The sequence below is a fragment of the Mustela putorius genome, unplaced genomic scaffold, assembly GCF_011764305.1.
Source record: "Mustela putorius furo isolate JIRA1106 unplaced genomic scaffold, ASM1176430v1.1 tig00000832_pilon_pilon_pilon, whole genome shotgun sequence".
In the NCBI taxonomy this organism is placed as follows: domain Eukaryota; kingdom Metazoa; phylum Chordata; class Mammalia; order Carnivora; family Mustelidae; genus Mustela; species Mustela putorius.
Window position 1 is genome coordinate 3,719,901 of NW_025421491.1, and position 21,920 is coordinate 3,741,820.

Below are 21,920 nucleotides of genomic sequence, written 5' to 3' on the forward strand. Positions count from 1 at the left end.
AGCCATCATTGTGCCTTCACAGCTATTTATACACGGCAATATTATGCACACTCCATTGGTGTTTTCCCATCAAAGGCAAAATCAAATTAGATGAAAGTGTTTTCTCAATTTGTTTCTTATCTCTTCATTGTTTGCAATAACTTTTCTTTCTTCAGGTGACTTGGGCTCCATTCCTGGAAGGAATGACTGGGCCTTAAGGCAATGGGGAAGCCAGCCCATCTCTCTCAGGAACCACGGGAGGAGATGCCCAATCTTTTCATGTCAGCCTCTCATGGGGTCCACAGAGAAAATTGTTTATAAAAAAAAAAGTCCCATCTTTTCACTTCCACTCAAGTTCCTATTGCCTGGATGCCCATAATCAAAGAACATGTCATCAAGTGTAGTGTGCTTTCTTCTTGCTTAGCAACAGTGTGTGCATGAGTGTGTGGATTGATTCTGCTTATGGAAATAACTTGAACAGGCCTTCTTAAAGAATGATGAAGACCCTTTCACTCTGAAGCAAAGCTGTACATATTAAAATGATCTTTAGATGATTTTTTTTTTTTTTTTGATGTGGGAAAGGAAAAGTGAACATCGGGCTATGCTACTAAGTAGAAGTAACTTCTGTGGGACCCAAGTACTTAGTTCATCTCTTTACTGTGTTCAGGTTTTATATGCAAGATAAATTAACGTGCAAGATTCCAAACAGTGGGTGGGGAATGTACCACGCTGAGCGCTCACACACCTTGATACCTTCTGGGTTCCATGCTCCGTTTTAATTAAGTGCTATTTTTATTTTTCCCTCTGAAAACCAAGGCTGCTGGCGAAGTGTCTAAACACTTATATAAAGTGTGGAAGAAGGTTTGTACTCGGACAAAAACTGCAGGAGCTCTGGGAGTGGGGTGGGGAATGTCAGAGGAGAAGCCTGCACCTTTCTGGTTTTACCCGATGGGTAGATCTCTAATTGCAGTTTAGAGGCAATCATCTGTATAGAGAATGGGGTGATTGAGTATGTTGTCTCTCAATAACATGACTCATGAATTGAAAACACGCTTGAGATGGATTAAATAGTGATGGATTAAATATTTCCCCACAGATTATTTTTGTTTCTCCCAGGCAGGATCAGTCCTAGTTAGCACTGAAAGCAGGTTATTGCAACAGAAGCAGACACTTGTCGATTTATATTCCTTTCCAAACCATTAAATATTTTCCCTAAGAGGCATGAAAACAATAGATTTGATCCATCAGACTGTTCAGATAGGCTAAGACTGAGAAGGCTAGGATAAGACATCTCCCTCAAAGTCACCACCATAAAACAGGTGCCATTTTCAGAAATTCCCTTCTCTCAGGAGATATCTTTGTTTTGCGTAAGATCTTTGTCAGTGCATATCGTCTGGCAATTTGTTTCAGAGCCAGTTTCCAGAGGACAAAAACATTAGAGACTCTGGAAGGGAAATGAGATTATCTTGTAAATTCTAACACTCCCTATTTCATAGTTTATTGTACAGTATCATGTTGTCAATGAATGCAACAGATTTATTGTATAGGCAAATGTTAGACATTAAAAACATTTGGATCAAGAAAATGTCCGAGTGATATGCAAACATTGTCTTTAGTTTCTCTCTCTCTCCCTAAACCTAATTGCTAAAATATCTAATGACTGACGGGTGCAACTTGAATGACTTCAGGTTGTTCAACTTGAATGGTTTTGTCAGGTTTGCTTTTATCTTGCAAATTATCATTTAAGCCGTGGAAAGTGTAAACAGTTTCTCCTTGTGGTCCAAAACTTGACTTTCTTTTGGTAGTACTCAGTAGATGAGTTCAAAAATGTCCTTTTAATTTTAAAAAATGTAAGTTTAATATCCATGTTTTAATCTTCAATGAATCAGACTACCAAAGGCATAGAGAAGGCAATCTCGTTTCCTCATTGCTAATAAATAGATGAACCTAACTGGCCCCCAGAAAGAAGCTTATTCCACTAATCCAGCTTGAGACTCCAGGCACTTTATGCAATGTTGAATTAATTCAAACCAAATATCCTAGGGAATGGAATCCAAGCTCTGAAATTACTTGCAGGGGAGGGGAATGTCCTCTATTTGTCACTAAACTGCAATCATCACTTCCCACCCACACTTCCCAGAGATACAACATCATGCCTTTGTACCCCTTCCTTCTTGCTGACCTAACATTGCCCACGTCGTAAGTTGCATATACTGTGGTGTGCTGTTTTGTGTTATGACTGCTCATCAACAATTTACAGTAACCCGAGCTCTGGCACGTAAGATCGATTGTCCTTTTCCAACAAGACGCACATTCAAATTCCAAAAGCTCTTTGAATGCTGACCTTATTGAGTACAGAAGAGTCCACCTGCATTTTTTTCCCAAAAGAAGATGTAGCAATCTTTCCAAAGTCTGTCACTAAAATATGTGTTCATAAGTCTCATGGTACAAGAAACTGACAAGTCTTTTATTTTCTTTCCTAAATACTTGATATTTCACTCAGCAATTTTGGATTTTGACTTTATCTGGATCACTCTGTAGGTCTCTAAATGGATGCTAGTCACTCTCTGAACACCCTTTTGTCGTGTCACTTTTTAAAAAAAAGTTTACTTAACGTCATTTGGGCACTCATTTTCAGAAGATTCTCTTACTTGTCCTAGATAATAAATGGCTGCTCCCGCATGCCCGTTTACAAAGTGAAAGAAGGCAAGACCAGACAATTTAGCTCTTGAGTGTTCCTCCCCGCAAATAATTGATCCACCCTCTGCTACTCCTCACTGGCAAATTACGGCTCTCTGCTTTTGCTCTATGGTTTGAAAATTGAGGCTCTGCTTCCTGGAGGCACTCCTCCAAGGTCAGAGAACAAGACTGAAATGCTAAATGCCCAGGCATCTGGTTAACTGTATCCCTCCCTCCAATGCACAGGACTCGTGAGATCTTGTTTCTTTTGAAAGAGACATTCATTTGCTGATGTGTCCATTTAATTAACAGGTAAAGTCAGTTGACTACTTATCTTCAAAATACACACATACACATGTACACACACGACTTCTGTTTTGCTGGTTAAACAATTCAAAACAGAAGGCTGTGGTCATTCAAACTACATATGTATACTGTCCACTTCCCAGGAATAACCTTGGAATAACCTTGAGACTCTTCACATTTAAAGAGACCTCTGTTACACAGATAGTAGGAAAAAATATGCTCCCTTTCTCATTACACGGAAGGAAGTTCACACTGAATGGGACTCAGGGACTCAGTTGATTGGAAATGCTGCAGCAATGATACCTGAACTCCTCACTCTGGGTCGGGATGGTAAAAGAAATAAAAGCCAGACATTATGCTGTGGGACGCATTTGTGCACCATTTCAAGTTTGTATGTTAAAAGAGAATGATATTATGAGGCCATTCAATGCTACCATTTTCAAATATTAGTATAGGTCCTTCAAACACACTTGACATCAATAGAAATTAATTAAGAGAACACAATCCATCACTTAACAAATAGGTTACAAACACAGTTATTTTCTCCACTTTTCAATACTTAATTAAGTTGGGTTCCATTCTCCCCAGTGCCTAAGTCGAGTTTTAATTAGAAGTATAGCCACAGCCCAATTTATACACATCATTCATCAAGTTAGTAGTCAATTGCTCACAACGTAAAGTGTAGCTTTGGATGAAAACCAACAGACTCCAGGTGTGTCTAGCTGAGTTATGTTTCCTAAAAACAAAGGTCTTTGCCTCAAAAAAGTGGGAGAGGAAGTACACATTGAGAAGAAAGAGCAGAAAAAGTTGTCCCCCTTTCCTGAGTTTAAAAACCAACCAAAGAAATCTGAAGATTCTTCAGCTCATAGATGTTGTGTGCATTGGCTGTGTTCTATGACAGATATCACCCTTGACAGTGGAAAGACTAAATGGTGCTGTCCTATATCCCAAGCCTGCATCTAGGAACCTCATTACAGACTGACTCAAAATACTTCCAAATGCAAACACTAGCTCCAAGCCCCCGTTAATCTAGACCTGTCTCCCTATCTCCTTGGCCAACTAACTCTTACTAAGCATAGAAAGAAAACAGTGCCATTGAAATAGTTCTCACTGATGTGTGGATGTGTGATAGTTCTTGAAACTTCCTCAAAAAATTTACGTGTCTGAAAAGAGCATTTGTCAAGCTAAATGAATTTCCAGCTGCTATATTTAGGCAATAAATCAAAGTAAAGAGGTAGAAAAGGAAAGAAGAGGCATAACATTCCCACTGGTGATATTTTCTTTAATCATCAGAAAAGCCCTCCTTCCTTCACTTTGCTGATGAGGAATTGAGGCACAGCAGGGTTAATGAACTTACCCAAGGTCACACGGCTGGGACATTGCAAAGCTAAGAGCTGAACAAAAGTCTGTCTGTAATGCTTATATTCTGCTCAGACAGGCAATGTCCTCCCATTGGGAGACTATATTCAGGGATGAAACATGGGTCTACCCCAGCCTATCCCAGAGTGTGTCCAAGTGTTAGTGTTCCTCAATTGCCCCTGTACTTCATGGCTCCTCTACTTAATTTGTCTCTAAATTAAAATAAATAAATAAATAATTTCACTCACAATCCAAATTTTTCCCAGCAGGGCAAGCTTGAAGAAGTCACTGGGGCAGCTATTTGAATTCCCTTTATTATCAACATTTGTGTAGCTCTTAACAATTACCAACACTTTTATGTGTACCTTCTTATTTGGTCTTCTCAATATCCAGATGACGTACTTTACAGTTAGAGAACCAGAGCTCAGAAAGGTTACCAGCTTGCCCAAGGTCACGCAGACATTAGCTTTGCCTGCCTTTGAAACACATCTGCATTCTGTCTGTCTCACCAGACTGGCGATAAATGCCTCCAGAAAGCTTCAGATAAACAGCTTGGTTCCCTGAGGCTTTTCTCCTAGGTTTCTCCAAAAGCTAAACAAATCAATGTACTTCTTTAGAGCCTACAAACCCAGGAGTGACTTGGCCACTGGAGAAAACTGTGGGTCATTAATTTTTAAAAGAACATTGGGTTTCACTGACTAGTAATCACCATGGGTGGTTCTGTGATAGATCAATGAGCAATAAGAATGAAACCCTTGCTGAAGGAGTTCATAGTGCAGAGCACAGACATAACAAGTAAACAGAAGAGTAATAGGCACCCCTGCCCAGCACTGACTCCTCAATGAAGACAGGGTCAGTCTACTGTTCCTCCACACTTTTTTCTTCCACTTATGTTTTTCCCTTTTAGATGCCCCATCTCTCCATCATCCAGCTAGCTCCTTTCATCTCATTCCTTATAGATTTTATGGACACCAATGGTACCACTTTGGCAATGTGAGGTTTGTATCACTAGAACATAAGCTCTGCCAGTGAAGAAAGCTTTGTCTGTTTGTCCATTGCTACGTCCTCCAATGCCCAGAAAACGACATGGCATAGAGTAGGTGCTCAACACATACATATTGGAAGAAAAATATGATACTCATTTAAGAATTCTTTATTTAAAAAAGAACAGTGAGCTTAATATATTAATAAACAAAAAGACCTCTCCCCACTCTATCCAAAATGGCACTAATTTTTCCTGTTCCCTGTGCACACTCATTCCTTTGTTGTTCATTTTCCCACAGTGAGTGGCTTCAGTGTCTTCTCCCCAGACTCTAAGCTTTTATGTCCATTCCTGGTGTAGAAGGGGCCTCGCTTTAATGTAAATGGGGTCACTGACAGCCAGCAGCCTCTGATGTATTATGTTCTGTGTAGATTGGGATTTGGAACTCCAACAGTGGGCTTAACATGACCGATGGCAATAAAGACAGGTCCAACAATATCACGGATTCACTGGCCAACCGGACACTCATCGTCACCACCATTTTGGTAAGTAGACTGAGTGGAATTCAGGGTCTTCTCCATACTCCTGCCCTAGACTTTGAAGAATTCTTCAGCTATCTTTTTCATGCCAACAACTTTGTCTGCAAATGTCTATTTTTAATTTTTAATTAAGACACTAAAAACTTATGTTTGTATGCACCTATAATTGCACTGTATTAGAAGCTTCCTGCAATGTTCTGCATATCTCCTACCTTCAATCCTTTCTCAACTCTGCCCTGTTCCACTTTCTGGCCCCACTCAGCTAGTCTCCCTTGCTGCCTGGCTGCTGGTTGGTTTTGTCCGAATAGACACTCTGGCAAGAGATCAAGGAAGTAGGGAAAGAGAATTAAGAACATTTTACTCTTGACACTCCAGTGGTTTTCTCAGGACCTCAGTACTTCATAACCACAGTTTTTATTCTGTCAGTGATCCTGCTTACAGACCTCTGCTGTCTTGGATTCCAGGAGCTCTATTTCCTCCTGCCTTCCTTAGCCCTAAGTGCTACAAGCTTCCTTATTATGTTGGTTCCTGGGTGTTTATACCCCACCATTGCTCCCACCTCCATTCCTATTGGCTCCCTTTGCCTTGTTCACACCTCTGTAAATAACCCCTTTACTAAAAAGTTTTTCAAAACCCAAGTGAGGGGACTTTCTGCTACTAATTAGAACCCTGACCATACCCCCATCCTGTCATTGTATATCCACAGGTTGTTCATTTTTTCTCTTTTCCAGCCCTAACCCAAAGAATAAAAGTCAGGAGTGGCCACCTCTAAAATCTTTCAGACATTCCTGCTTTATTTGATTCAGTCTCTAATGATAGACCAATTTATTTATGAAACCGTTAACTTCTGAGAATTGTTCATCCATAATAAAAATAGTTTTGTTTTTCTGGTGACTACTTTCCCAGCAACCAACTCTTGGAAATGTAGAATTTTCTATTTCTAACAGTTTGTTTGAGGATAAGCCTAAATGGGTCTTAAATGTCTGGGGGAAAAATGTATGAGAAGTTAAAGGACATACCAGTAGTTTAGTAACTATCATATGTTATAAAATAAAGTTTCATTTAGCCAAATGAAAATAAGGTTAAAGGTGGTAGTAAGGAAATGCTAATTATTCATGGAATAGGGGATTTATTATGTAAGCATATAAGCAAAGAATTACCAAATATAAGATTTGAAGTATTTGAGTTCAAATAAGAAGACAGAACTGATAATATAAGAAGACATAGAAATAGTCTTTGTACAAGATACCCTAAAGAAAACTAATGAAAATACGTAGATAAAAGTGAATAGTGAAACTGAAATGAAATTTAACTGAGAGATGAGGAAATGAGAATATTTAGTAGGTAGGAAGTTTGAAGAGTAAGAGGCTGTAGTTGCTGATTTAAATTTCCTTTTTGTTCATAGACAAAGCTCTCATGTAAAAGCCAGGAAGGAGGGGGAACATGCAAGGAAGTCTGGGTGCGGGGATAGATGAAGGCCAGACACCCAGACATCTGGTCCTTCATTGCTGGACCTCAACTGTGTCCTCTACTGTGTCCCTATCATACTAGTCCCTGTCCTCAGCAGTGGAGGAAAACAGTCTCATTCACACGCCGAAAAGGGAGAGATACTCATATGGAAAATGTTCTGTATTGGTAGAGGGTATAAGGAAAATGAGTTTAGGGAAGGCAGGAAGGTGAGTGACTAACTTACTTACTCTGAAATCTTAATAATCATTTTCAAATATTTTATACTTTCTGACTGTTGATGGAGGAAATTCTGCCCTTATAACAGGGCTTTCCTATTTGATTTGTTTCATGTAGGAAGAACCGTATGTGATGTACAGGAAATCTGATAAGCCTTTATATGGAAATGACAGATTTGAAGGTTATTGCCTGGACCTGTTAAAGGAATTGTCCAACATCTTGGGTTTCATTTATGACGTCAAACTCGTCCCTGATGGTAAATACGGAGCTCAGAATGACAAAGGAGAGTGGAATGGAATGGTCAAAGAACTTATAGATCATGTAAGCAGAAATGCATCTTTTATATGTGTGTTTTAAGTGTCTTACAAAATGCATAGCAAGAGCTAAAAGAGAAAAAAATGATTGAGTCGGGGTCAGAAGAAATGTCACGGGTTTTTCAGGGGAGTTTTTTTTTTGTTTTTTTTTGTTTTTTTTTTTTTGAACCCTAATATCGGTTTAAAACAACAAGGAAATGGAGTTTGCTTACGTAGAAGGGCAAGTAAGGGCACAAATTGAGGACAAAAATTTATTGGTCCGTTTTTCATGCTGAAGAATAAACCAGAGTGATTCTTAAATTATAATGAGTTCTACAGTTTGCAGCTTAAAGTCTCATCTTGTCATCTGATTTTATGACCAAAAGGCTCCTTCCTTGCTTGGCTCACTGCCCTTTTTAAAGATAACCCCCAGCAGCTTTTTCCTCCATTTAGTTCCAGAATGTATATATATGTCTGTCTGTTTGTATTTCATACCTTCTGGTTTCTTTTTGCTAAGAAATGCTATTTCACAAGAACAACTGTGTAAATCAACTGTTTTTATGCTAGAGCTAATCATTACAGAAGCTTCTTGCATGAGAAACGTTTGGAATTGAGAAATATAAATCAGGAGGACCCAGGAAAATCCAGACATTTGCTGAGAAGTGAGATGACTAAGACAATGATGTTGAACTTGCTTTTGCAGAAGGCTGATCTGGCAGTGGCTCCTCTTACCATTACCTACGTTCGGGAGAAAGTCATTGACTTCTCCAAACCTTTCATGACCCTCGGCATCAGCATTCTCTACAGGAAGCCCAATGGTACCAATCCGGGAGTCTTCTCCTTCCTCAATCCCCTGTCTCCTGACATTTGGATGTATGTGCTCTTAGCCTGCCTGGGAGTCAGTTGTGTACTCTTTGTAATTGCAAGGTAAGTTGGAGAACTACTGAATTTACAAAAACAGATTTAGGTCAGTCTCATATTATCATGCATGCTCTAGACTAGGTAAACATAGGTTAAGAACTTTAAATGTTATTTTAGTTTTGCCTAGTGCTCTATTCTGTCAAGTTCTTCCTCAAAGGCCATGCTGCAAATGAATATCTTCTGACTTTTTTAAAATAAAGATACTTTTAAAAGACAATAAGAAGATAATTTTTATATTAATTTAATCATCACAGTATTTCAGGCAGCATAAAATGTTTATTTACCTATTTTTCCTGAATTATATTACAACAAAGCAACAGCTCAGCTAATAAATCTAAAATGTTTCAACAGGAAGAGAAAAATGGTGTCCAGATACTTGACCCTTGGAATATTCCATTACACAGAAGAAAGGTTAGCTAGGAATTATTGTAGCAAATAAGAAACACTGGGTGAAACAAGATTGCATAAGCCTCAGGAACAAAGAAAAATACTTTGAAAATTTGATAAAATTTATTTTTAAAAACTTTAAAGAGTGAAAGAGCATTCTAGAAATAACCATGAAAAAGAAAAATTACTAACAGGTAGAGTCTAGAGGCATGAAATATTTATGCTACCACTGATGATTCAGCTTAGCTTTTATTTTCTGAGATAACTCTATATTTAACCATTCCACTTTACACAATTCTTCAAAGGATCTTTATACCTTTCAGTAGATTATATTTTCTAAATACCTTTGATGCTGAATCTGAAACACAGCTATTTCATCTTTCTTGGCTTAAACATTTGATATCCCTAGATAGACCATGTAAAAAAATAATTGCTTTTGTATGTTCCCCACTTGTTTTCAATCTTTTTCATCTTTCAACAAAACTCAGCAAACTTTTTTCCCTGATCAATTTTTGTTTTCCCTCCAGGAATTTCTATGAGAAATATATCTTTGTGCCAGCTCTCTGTCATTGTCCACTCTCTGGTTTTGATTAATGCTAGGTAACTCTTTCCCTGGTATAATTATAAAGCTAGCTTGGGAAAATAACCCAGACTAGAAAGTCTTAAAGATGCATGAGACACACAGATACAGTCAAACTAAATGAATATGTGTGCTCACATGTGGTTATTTATACATTCAATATGAAATAGAGGTTTTCTCCATAATTCATGCCTTATAAAGTGTATCATTACCAGATCCCAGGTCATTTTCCAAATTTTGGCCAAGTATTAGGCTACTTTAAATAATGACCAAAGCTCTCTTTCCCTAAGTTTCCCCACAGAAGATAATATATTAATGTGTATGTGCAGTGATACTGTGTTTTGATACTTTAATGTTCTAAATCAGTAGTTCTCAACTAGGAGATATTTTATCATTCAGGTAACATTTCTCCTTGCTCTAAAAACATTTTTTTTACTGACATAAAGTGGGCAGAGTTCATGGATGTCACTGAACACCCTATAGAATGCAGACAACTCTCAACAAAAAAGAGTAACCTCAAAATGTCAATAGCACCAAGACTGAGAGACCATGCTTTAAAAAATTAAAGAAGATGTTGCTTTGGGTATCAAATTTTAAAAGATAAGTTGCTCACCTCTGGAGGTGCATTTCTTATTACTTCTTAGTAAGTGAAATTAATACTGCCCTAGAATGGCTATATAGTAAATGGCCATTTGATGAACATTTGAATGAGGAATGAGAAATTTTGCATTGACTCATTGTTCCATTCTTTTGTTCTGGGGCCCACATTTGTTGGGTGGCATTGGAGACAGCAGAGCAACCAAGCAGCAGAGGGACATGGGTTTCCATCTCCCCCAATCTGCTGCTCTGTCTAAGCAGGGATGTTGATGAGTAGAAAAAACAAGACAATGCTTATGACCAAAAATGTTATTTATCATACTGACTTGATCATAGCCAAAGGGAGACAGAACATGTAAACAGCATTCTGAAGTTCTTTCAAGAATACAGGCTGATAGTACCCCTTTACACCTGACCCCAGCTGTGCCTTTAAATTGCCTTATTTTTATCATCAGAATATGTCAGAATAATGTGACATTCAGTCATTTTCCCCTCCTCATTTTGACTCTTTCTCTATCAGCAATCAGTGACGCAGAGCCCTATATTTTCTGACTTTATTCTATCTCTATTAGGAAAGCAGCCCCCGCCCATCAATATTATCTACTCAATATTCCTACTCACCAACAGCACCACTTATAAGCCAGATCTTTGTTTAGCTTATTCTCCTTGTCTCTCATGGCCTTTCTTCTCATTCTGGGTCTTAGAAAGATGGGATTGTTGCAAACACCGTTGTGGTGGAATGTGGGGGAGAAAAAAGCTCCCTGCAGTGCACAGGTGTACCATCATGGGGATCCAACTACATTCATCTCTACACTCTTGAATCCATTCCTACTTCCACTGCATAAAACCCTTAAATATATATTGGAGATGATTCCCAAAGACAAAACCCTTGTTGCGTAGATGTGCCAATTTGCTTTTACTTCCCACCACCATAGTTTGAGACAGTGAACTTGGTCACTCTACACCAAGAAGCGAAGAAGTGAGACAGCTTTCTGCTACCACCATTGTGGTTTGTCTTCAGAGTTAGTGAAATAGAAATGAAAAAATGTAATCTCATAATCATTGTTAGCTCTGGGAAGGTTTTTGAATTTGTGTTTTGAAGTATATCCTTTTATATCCTTTTAAAGGGGAAAAAAATAAAGCCCGTCACTGCATTGAGGCTGATGGTCTCACTAGATAGATGTTTAAAAATCATTTGCTAAACTGAATTGAATTCATAAAGTTAGACAAACTAAAGAAAACTATATAAACATTTAAGTTACTATGACTTGTTTAGTTATGATGCTAAAAATGTGCATGTCAGGGTTTTTGTTTTGTGGTTAACATTTTTTTTATTACTTTTTGAAAAACACTTAACCCCAAGGAATTATGTCTATCATGAACACACAATTTAAATAAACCAAATATGCAGATATCACATCTGCTTACATTTTATGATTTATGTTTATCTTGTTAAAAATGAACATTTTTAAGTTGTCATTTAGTAAAAAAAAAAAAAAAAATTAAGAAAACTTTTGACTGTAATTCTAAAGTGATAATACAAACCCAACAGTTACATCACAAGTTCTGTCCTTTAAACGATGAACCGTTCTCCCTCTCCTTGATGCAGCCCAATATCCATTCCCAGCCATAAAAGAATCCCTTAATTAGAGATTTCCAGTCTCAGGATTGTTTTATATCTCCCATTCTAGTAAAAGCTTGGTATATATAAACATAAACCCAAAATGAACCTTTACATTTCAACATAATGTTACTCTCTTATATGCAAATTTTGACACCAATGCTAAACACATTTGTCCCTTTCTCTGTCATTTTACTAAAGATCAATATCAATTGGGAATAACAGCTTCAGAATATCATTGGGGCAGGTCATCATATACTAATTTTCCCCCAGCTTTCCTGATGCTGACACTGCTGTCTCACTGGCTATCTTTAAGCAGGCATTAGGCATTTCAAGCTAAAATTTCTACATCCAGGCAACAGGTAGACCTATTTTATCATGAAAACCCAGTGTCTTTCAGCACGGCGTTCTACTGACACTTAATATCCCTCCATTCAATGCAAATCACTCAGAATCCTGGAAAGAAAGAACTTAAAATATCTTTGCAGAGCAGGCAGAATCATACTGCTGTTTAGACAGTTTTCCTTTCTGCCTTAGAAAATTAGATTAATTGTTCACTTAGAACTGCAAAGTATGAAACACTGACACAAGACCAAAAGCAGCATTTCAAAGAGGAAAGTGGTGAGCTTGCTGGTGGTAGCACAGATGAGGAAGAAGTACCTGAATATCAGGGGGGTTAGTGGTTGCCCCATTTTATGGTCTGTTGAGAAAGACTCCTTCTGAGTGCATCAGATTCCTAATTTATTGCAATTAATATTTTAAAATTATTGTACAAGTGACAATGATATTGTTTAAGTAATGGCATCTTTACTGTGCTTACTCTTTCAATTAGTGGGTTCATTAATACTGGTATTCATTTCTTCAGCTCAGCAAACTACTATGGTTAGAAGAGTGTATAAATTCAAAACTTAATTATATTGTTGAAACAGTAATTAAAATGTATTGGCACGGCATTGTCAATTACAGCTATATTCATAAGCTTCACAGGAACCAGCACTGTGTGCCCTGCAGCTGCGGAGGAGGCACAGTCATGAGTTGGATACCATTACTGTGGGGTAAACCATGAGGCTATTATCCCTGTACCCATAAGACTTGATGAGGAGACATTGTACACTTTCCAGAAGGTGTGCAGGGTGGATAGAGAAGGGCTTTTCTTTGAGAGGAACTGTTTGCCTAGTTCCTTGTGCATGATTCACAGTGTGTCCTGCTTTTCACTATAGATAATGTATTCACCTTAATCCCGGTTCTCCACATTGTGTCAGCAACCTGCTATTGTTTACTGCTGAAACCTTATGGCTGGAGAGCGTTCCGTATGTTCCCATCGGTTTTATGGGGTTTTAACATTACTCTAATGCTCCTGCTTACATTAAAAGAACCCAGTGGCAAATGGCAAAGCTTCCAGGGCTAAGAACTATGGCATTTTAAATCATTTCCAGATCCTTTGCAGAGCATCTGCTTATGTCTCTTTGGGGAAATAAGTGCCCCTTGGCAAGATAGCCCTACAAAATAACCAACAGGCAACTCCTTGGGCTACAGAAGTCAGACAGATGTTTGGAAAACAGAGAAAGAACCAAAAGTCCATCCAGTTCCCCAGATTTTTCTTTTCACCCGTCCCAGAGATATCTGGATTCCCTCTTGTTTACTAATAAGGAAACTGAGGCCAGGGAGGTTAAGTGACTTATTCAAGATCAACTTCCTAATTCACTAGAGCTGCTGATCAAGTGACTGTAGCCCATCATTCTATAAATAAAAACAAATCAAAAGGGAATTTTGAGTGTGACATTTCCTAGTGAGACATGCTATGGAGTAAACACTGAGAAATCACTTCCCCCATCCCTGGGCCAGGATATTATTAAGTTTAAACTTCCAGCCTTCAGTGTGCCTGGATAGCTCAGTTGATAGAGCATGTGACTTTTGATCTCAGGGTCTTGAGTTCAAGCCCATGCTGGGTGTAGAACCTACTTAAAATATATACATATACTTCATCACTTCCTTTAAAAATTATCATTTTTCTTTCCATATATGAAGTATCCTAAAAACAAATTGAATATACCCCAAATCTAGTCCTTCTTTCTGTTCACTTTTTTGCCCTTGCAGCTCCTTTGGTGCATTATGCAATCACTAAACCACATCCTTCTTTTGAGCATCTGTCCACAGATGCCCCCTGAAGACAAGTCACCCCTCTTCTTAGTGTCCCCTAGCAGCTAGCAACATAATGTCTTGACACTATAGTTGGGTAAATCCTTGGGATGAGTGAACCTATCTTTACAGTCAAACTGGCTGTTCAGTAAAATTAAAATGAATAAAAACTCAGAAGAATTCATTAGACATAGGTCGGAGAAATATAATTCCAGCCGACCAAAGCACGTTGCCTAGAAATAAGAAGTTTGGTAAAGATAATGTCCCACATCTCCTTTGAACCTTGCTCACCAAAGTTGTAAGTTGATGGATATGGCCTTTAATGTAATGGTTTGATGCTTTCACCATTAATTGTTGGGTTTTCTGCATTGTTCAGCAGGTTTTGCTTGGTGCCTCATGTATTTATCTGATGTTTACAGACTGTTTCTGTTAACTACTACAGGTTTACACCTTACGAATGGTATAACCCCCACCCATGCAACCCTGACTCAGACGTGGTGGAAAACAATTTTACTTTACTAAACAGTTTCTGGTTTGGAGTTGGAGCTCTCATGCAGCAAGGTACATCGGTTGCCTATCTTTGTCACATGCATCCCACAGTCTGCTGACAGGCTTTGTTGCTGGTAAACTCCACCATAAAGCTAGAGGGTAGGCTGAAAAACCACCTCAGGAATTAAAAAATACAACCTGACTTCCGAGTCAGTTCTGAAGAAAGCAAAGATAAAATTATGACCTAAATTTAAGTTCTTGGCTGTATTTCTAGAATAAGACATCTATCCAGCAATCAAATTTTCCTAGAAGGAAGTAATGGTTAAAGTACCTTAGAAATTATTTACAAAGTTGCATAGATGGAAGTATGAGACTTTTCCTTTCCAACCATAAGTCCATGAGTCGGGGGCTCGAAAGGAATGGAATTTGAATCATTTGAAAATTAAATTGGTTTATGAGGCACCTGGGTGGCTCAGTGGGTTAAAGCCTCTGCCTTCGGCTCAGGTAATGGTCCCAGGGTCCTGGGATGGAGCCCCACATCGGGCTCTCTGTTCAGCAGGGAGGGAGCCTGCTTTCTCCTCTCTCTCTGCCTGCTTCTCTGACTACTTATGATCTTTGTCTGTCAAATAAATAAATAAATAAAATCTTTTAAAAAAAAAAAAAGAAAATTAAGTTGGTTTACATTTTCCAGTAGCTGACGGTACCTAAAATGGTCACCTAATTACTACTCCAACAAACCCTACTGGGATTCATCCTCGCTTGTAACTTTTTGCAATCTCCCTCAATTGGTAACCATAGCAACTGTAAACTGTAAAGGTTGCGGAAATAAAATTTGAACCATAGAAATGTAATATATTTTATATATTTTCTATGATATGGGGGATTTTGATTTTGTTGGGGAGGGAGGAGGGAGTCATTTTAACCTTTGGAAGAAATCCAGCCCTTTTGTGGATTCAGCTTTGAATCTAGGGGTATGGTCTAGAAAGACATCCCAAGATTAAATGCATTAATTTAATAAAATTATAAGTTACAGATGCTGTCTTTTTTAGAATAATCTGCTCATTTGACAATACACTGAAATAAATTTGCAGAGGAATATTCAACGAGGATATATATTAAATATGTCTGTTACTGGGGGGGGTGAACCTCGGGCTTCTCATGAGGGAGTTTTTATCGTACTACTTGAAATGTTTATATTCTGTGGTTATAAACAAGAGGGAGAGAGGAAAACACCAAATATTTGAGGAAAGTGGGTAAATTCTCTCATTAGGCAGTTCAGTGGTTTATGCGGGCACTGCTAAATATTTACAGACATAGCACCGAATTTACTAGAAAACACTTGCATAGGTTTAGAGGGTAACACAGAACTGTAAATCCTGCAGGAAAACCCACTAGTAACCATAGAGTGCTTCACCAGTGCATTTAATTCTTAGGGCATTTATCTCAGGAGCAATTACTATGAAAGAACCTGGAGACCAACTTCTCCTAACACACACACACCTTCCCTATAGCTTGCTTCTGTGTACCATTAGAACAGAAAAATGAAGGTGTGGATTCCACAGAGCAGTCTGTGCGTGCCCTTGATGCAGGAAATCCATGCAGGTAATGAGCCTGACTGCCTGGGTGCCTGTGAGTGCACCCAGCTCCCCAAATTCTCTTTCATATTCTCTTTGGAGTTTACCAACATCCACAGCAGACCGTGGGATGCAGTGTCTGCTAGTTACCACTACCTTGGGTACATGACAGTCAGCCCCAACCAGACTCTGCTTGTTTTTCAAGAAGTTTAAAAGTACTTGTCAGCGGACATAAATATTGTCATATACAAATTGGTGGTATTGATGACTGTTTAGTGCATCTGTCCTTAGTGTGTGGCATTGGACCAGGTAGCTAATGTCTCTATCAACTGTTGTGCTCTCTCTTGCTAGCAGAAGTTTGTCACTGTACTCAATCGGAAACCATTTTGTTTCATTTCTTTTTTAATGTGATGATCAGACTTTCTCTTTTCTACAGAGCGTGAGCAAAGTCTGGATCAGGATTGGCTGTCATGTCTGCCATAAAAGGCACTAAAGAGACTTCAGCAAGTATTGTCTCTCATCCCAAATATTTTCTAATGATGTTTCATTTGACTTTTATTGCTTACATAACTTCATCCTCTCCAGTTTCCAACTTAGACAAATCATCTCTATTTGAGGAAAGCCATTTCTAAGTATTTCAATTAACGCTGAAAATCATGAAAGTCACAAAACTGTGTGAAAATAAAAAACACAGTGTAATGTCAAGAAATCTAATTTGTACCGTAGACCAAGGGTTTAAAATGTAATCTGAGTAGATTTCTACTAGTTATTCTTTTTTAGTTTTCTTGAAAACTAAAACTTCATTCACAAGTATATTTATTGTGAAGTATGATAAACATATTTTTTTCTGATTAAAATTATATTATTTGTACATTTATATTATTTCTGATTACTCAGTGGTCCAGTTTTACTGCCACATAATACATAATTATGCAAGTAATAAATTACTACCTTATCTTTTCATGAATGCAACAAAAGGATAAATTTGCAGCACAAAATCTATACCTATAAGCTAAGAAAATATACCTATTAACTGTACTACTTACTTCCCATGGCTATTTTATGAAATAAATGGTATTTTAATGATAACAACTAAAGATCTAAATAATATCACACTGCCAAAAGGCTGCTAGATCAATTAAGTACAAAGATATGAAATAACCTTGGGCATTAAGCATACGCAGTCACCCACAGGCACATAAATCCCATTAAACCACAAGATTAAAACAACAGCAACAAACTATCCCACTAAATCCTTGGAGGCAATTTAATGGAAACTATTATAAATCTGTGTAATATTACACACCCAGACTCATACAAACAAACAAAAGAAGGAAATACAAATTGCAATGAAACTACTTACCTCATTAAAAGAGAATAAAGCTCCCAGATACGTAAGAGCATTAGGAAAATGTATCTGTTAATTCAAAACCCAGAAACTCTGCCAACCTTGATCTGCTTATCATGAGCCTTGAGCTGGCTTTGATTTCATGAGCATTAGGTGTGTCTGTTTATAGATTAAATTTTAGTATAAACTCATTTATCTGTGTCCCCCATTCCATCTTCAGCCATTAACTCCAAAACTCCAAAACATCCAATCAGAATAGTGAAAGAATCTTTGAAAACAGATACTTCACCTGCTGAACGTTACCTTTTAGATTTTTATATTTTCCACTTTTTAACTGATGATATAAACTCACCATGTCTCTAAGTTCATGGAGGAAATGCTAAGTACAGAACCCATGGTGAATTTCAGGCAAGGGTAGTGGTCCAAAATCCACCCATGAATGAGGACGATTGGAGTGAACCCTGCATTCCCCCTTCTGCCCCTTTCTAATTCTACTACTAGATGGGGTTCAGGTTGACCAACAGTTTTGAGCTGGAGAGTTTTCACAAATGTTGACCATTTGTGTTGGTAAACTTGGCCCATATACCCTTTCTTTTAAGAGAGAAAGGTCCTCTCGGTAAACGTGTTACATGCCTCCCTATGTTATCTTTTACAAATAATAAACATCGGATGACATCTAAACATGTAAGTTTACCAGGAAAGGCCCCTTTCCACCTAAGAAATAGCCAGTCTTTGAAGTATAATAAAAAAACAAGCACTCTGGGGCACCTGAGTTGCTCAGTTGGTTAAGCATCTGCCCTCAGCTCAGGTCATGTCCCAGAGTCCCAGGATCAAGCCCCAGTAAGGGGCTCGCTGCTCAGCAGGAGTCTGCTTCTCCTTTAGCCCGTTAACCCACTCTTCCCACTCTTGTGCCTCTCACTCTCTTTCTCAAATAAATAAGTAAAATCTTAAAAAAAAACATTTTAATAAATAAAAATAGAAATTAGCACTTTAAACAACAACAGTATGCTTTTCAGTGAATATATTCTTCTCAGTCCCACAAGAGTATACATTAAAAAAATAATTTTGACTTTAAAAGTAACATAAAACAATGGAAATTGATTTATCTACTGTCAAGTGTAGCTTTACCCTATTTCATTTGATTGTAAAGTCCTAAAGTTTTGTTAAAGTATAGGGACAAATGGCATAATATATTAATTTTTTATAAACGTTTCTCACATTCTTTTATCTTTAAATCAAAAATTCTTCAATCAAAAATAAGTTAGTGTTTCAAAGCTTTCATAGTTGTACAAAGACTGATAACATTTTATTTCACACATGCATGTCAGGTAGTTTAGTAAAAGCCCCAAGGTCTTAGAATTGACTTTTTAACAAAAACAAGCAAATAAACCCAAATCTAAGCAATTAAACTAACTCCATAAATGTTAGACATGGAATAGCCCAGGGTTAAAAAAAATCTAATACCATCAAATGTTGATAAATTATATTTTAAGCATTAGTTGCAATTAGTAATAAAAGATCATTTAGATGTTGCTCTATTTTCAAAAAAACACTTCTATTTCACCTACACACAAAAAAGTCCTTAATGGCTTTATAATTTTATGACATAAAAATACATTATTTCCCTAGACTAGTGTCAAATCATGAGTCTTTCGTCTTCTCTTAACTCTGTTTAACACTCTTACTCTGGTGATACCATCACAGGATCAGAGCTGATGCCCAAAGCTCTATCGACCAGAATAGTTGGAGGGATATGGTGGTTTTTCACCTTAATCATCATTTCATCCTACACTGCCAATCTGGCTGCCTTCCTGACAGTAGAGAGAATGGAATCCCCCATAGATTCAGCCGATGATCTGGCAAAGCAAACCAAGATAGAATATGGGGCGGTAAGAGATGGATCAACAATGACCTTCTTCAAGGTAAGAAACTGACAATGTATTCTCAAAGGTTTTCTCACACAGAGGGGAGGGGAATGTGGAATAAAAGAGTCTCTCCAAAAAAAAAAAAAAAAAGAAAAAGAAAAAGAAAGAAAGAAAAAAAAGATGTGGGCGATTTTGTTTTGTTTTGTTTTGTTTTGTTAATTAAACTTACAACAGCACACTCCCATTATAAGGAACCCATGCGCCCTCAGCAGTCACCATAAAGCAATTTCTCTGCCCCCTCTAGCCCCAATTTCGTACACTGAGATCCACAGATCAGTATGTTCTTCCTTTATACAAAAAAATAAAAAAGCTGTTTTCTGAACATAGTCCAACCACCCATTAACGAATAACTCATTCATGAAACCCGTAAAATAAAGATTCCTTAATCTGAATTTCTGATAATCAGATGCAGAATACTTGAATATCATTGTTTTGTTCTTTATGGTCTGTATTTAATGAGATAAAGGCAGATAATAAATCAATGTGTTGATACTGGAATTTATTTGGAGATTTAGAACAACAACAACAAAAAAATCCCCCGGGGATACCAGTCAAATATTGTGTCTGCCCCCAGAGTGGTCTGAAGCTTTCCAGTAGCCAGGATTGCCTTCCGAAGCACCAAAGAAGAATTAACTTAAAGTCAATATAGTTTTATTGTCAAGTGTATTTCATTGTTAAGTCTTTTTAATTACTTACTTAGAGTAGTGCAACTGATTTCTGCCTTGCTTATGGAATAAGCCTTAGTACTTTTATTATGAAATGCCAGATATCATAGCTCCCAGGGGTCGGGGCTACGGGGATGGATTCCAAAAGATCCAGGGAATTGTAGAGATAGCAAAAACACCTTAGAGATCAAGAATGTCAACCCTTCACTTTTCTAATGAAGAAAACAAAATCTTCAGAAACTAAATTATTTTTCAAAGTCACAAAATTGATGCTAGACAGGGATGGATTAGAACCCTCTTTTAACTGTTCATGTGAAGAAAAAAAGAAAAACAGTTGTGCAACCAAAATAAACTCTAAAAAAAAACACCTGTGTCAAGGTTGCATACCTAGCTAACCAAAAACGAAGTTGTCACCTCAAGATTGAGTAGACAAAAACTGAGGAAGAATATTAATTTAGAACCAAAAAACCTAAGGGTGGGAAAATTGGGAATACTTCTTTGTACACCAGTATTGGTTCACAAAAATAGGTACTACCTATGCAGTAAATTTTAATTAATCAATTAATAATGATTAATAAATAAAAATTACTTTGCTTTAAGTACTTTGTTTAAAATTACTGTTTTAAAGTCCAGAGGGTTATTAAAAACTGAGTAACATGAAAAGTTAGGATTTGCTTTTCCCCTATATTAGAAAAAGATGATTTTTAAACATGCTTTTCACTTTAAGAAATACATCATTGATTTAGTAACTGTATAAAGTGTGGTGATTATTCCCTAGACAAGTGTTGTTTTAAGGACAAGTGACATTAAATATATGGTATCCAAGTTTATGAAAGCCTGGATTTTTGTAAAATCAATAGTGTGAAGAGACAGAAGTTACCTCAAGCTAGTAATCTATCATGATACTTGTCAGAAACCAGAAAAGTTACCTGCAAGTCGTAAAGGACCAACGGACACTGCCAAAGTAGAACTGGGTATGTCTGAAAAAATATCTGAAATGATTTACCTCTTTTACCAGCATCAAAAAGTTTTAAAGTATCAGGAAGGAGGTAAGTAGAGGCAGAGAAGAGTCTGCTACCTTCTGGATGTATACTACAAATACAGAAGAGGGAGAGGCTGCCTGTTGCAAAGGCGATAGACCCAACTTTACTACTGTGCGAACAAGCTGTGTATTCACAAAGCACCGCTTAGCCTCGTTTTGCTCTGTTTCTGCTCCCATCTCTTGTATATCTAGGGTACCAGTCCCTGTTTTTTCCAGCAGGACCCATTGCAGTATGTTGGATAGTTTATTTCCCTACAACAGTCATGTGCCACTCTCACAACTTCTGCTCAAAGAGGGCCCCAGCTTGCTCCTTAGCCCTGAAAATGAGGCATGGTCTCTCAGGTCACCAGGCAAATGATGAGTCAATAAGCATCTCAGGGAGAAAGAACGTGATGGTTGTACTAACAGCAATGAGAATACCAGCCTGCGGAGGACCCTGGCTCATGGCCACACACTCCGTTTGTAAATACTCTACGTATATTATCCCATCTGATCTTTACAAAGACCCGTTGAGGCAAAGACTAATATTACCCCCTTATCTGGAAGAAAATGAGGCACAGCTCAGTAAATATCGTTACCCGTACTTACAAAGCTGTCAGGACAAGAGCCAGGGTTCAGCCAAACTTCAGAGTGCTACAAGGGAAGCTCCTTGAGGGTAGAGAATTGCTCTGTTTTGTTTGCCATTACATCCCCGGAACCGAAAACAATGCCTGGCACATAGTAGGCACTCAGAGAACGTGTTTCAAAAGACGAACAAATGCAGTAATGAACTCTAAGACAGACGGAATTCATCAGAGGAGGGAGGGACA

At 37.8% G+C, this 21,920-nt stretch overlaps 1 protein-coding gene across 5 annotated transcripts in view; it reads left to right on the top strand.

The window, feature by feature from the left end:
• GRIK1 (glutamate ionotropic receptor kainate type subunit 1) overlaps positions 1–21,920 on the top strand; it is a 385,580-nt gene that overhangs the window by 327,393 nt on the left and 36,267 nt on the right. For 3 of the 5 annotated variants that reach the window (XM_004757477.2, XM_045085170.1, XM_004757476.3), the window contains exons 9-14: positions 796–840; positions 5,737–5,850; positions 7,648–7,851; positions 8,527–8,750; positions 14,511–14,629; positions 19,184–19,401. In XM_004757477.2, the coding sequence (XP_004757534.2) occupies positions 796–840; positions 5,737–5,850; positions 7,648–7,851; positions 8,527–8,750; positions 14,511–14,629; positions 19,184–19,401 (924 nt within the window). The remainder of the gene's footprint in view (positions 1–795; positions 841–5,736; positions 5,851–7,647; positions 7,852–8,526; positions 8,751–14,510; positions 14,630–19,183; positions 19,402–21,920) is intronic. The other 2 variants (XM_004757475.3, XM_004757478.3) reach the window with 1 other exon arrangement.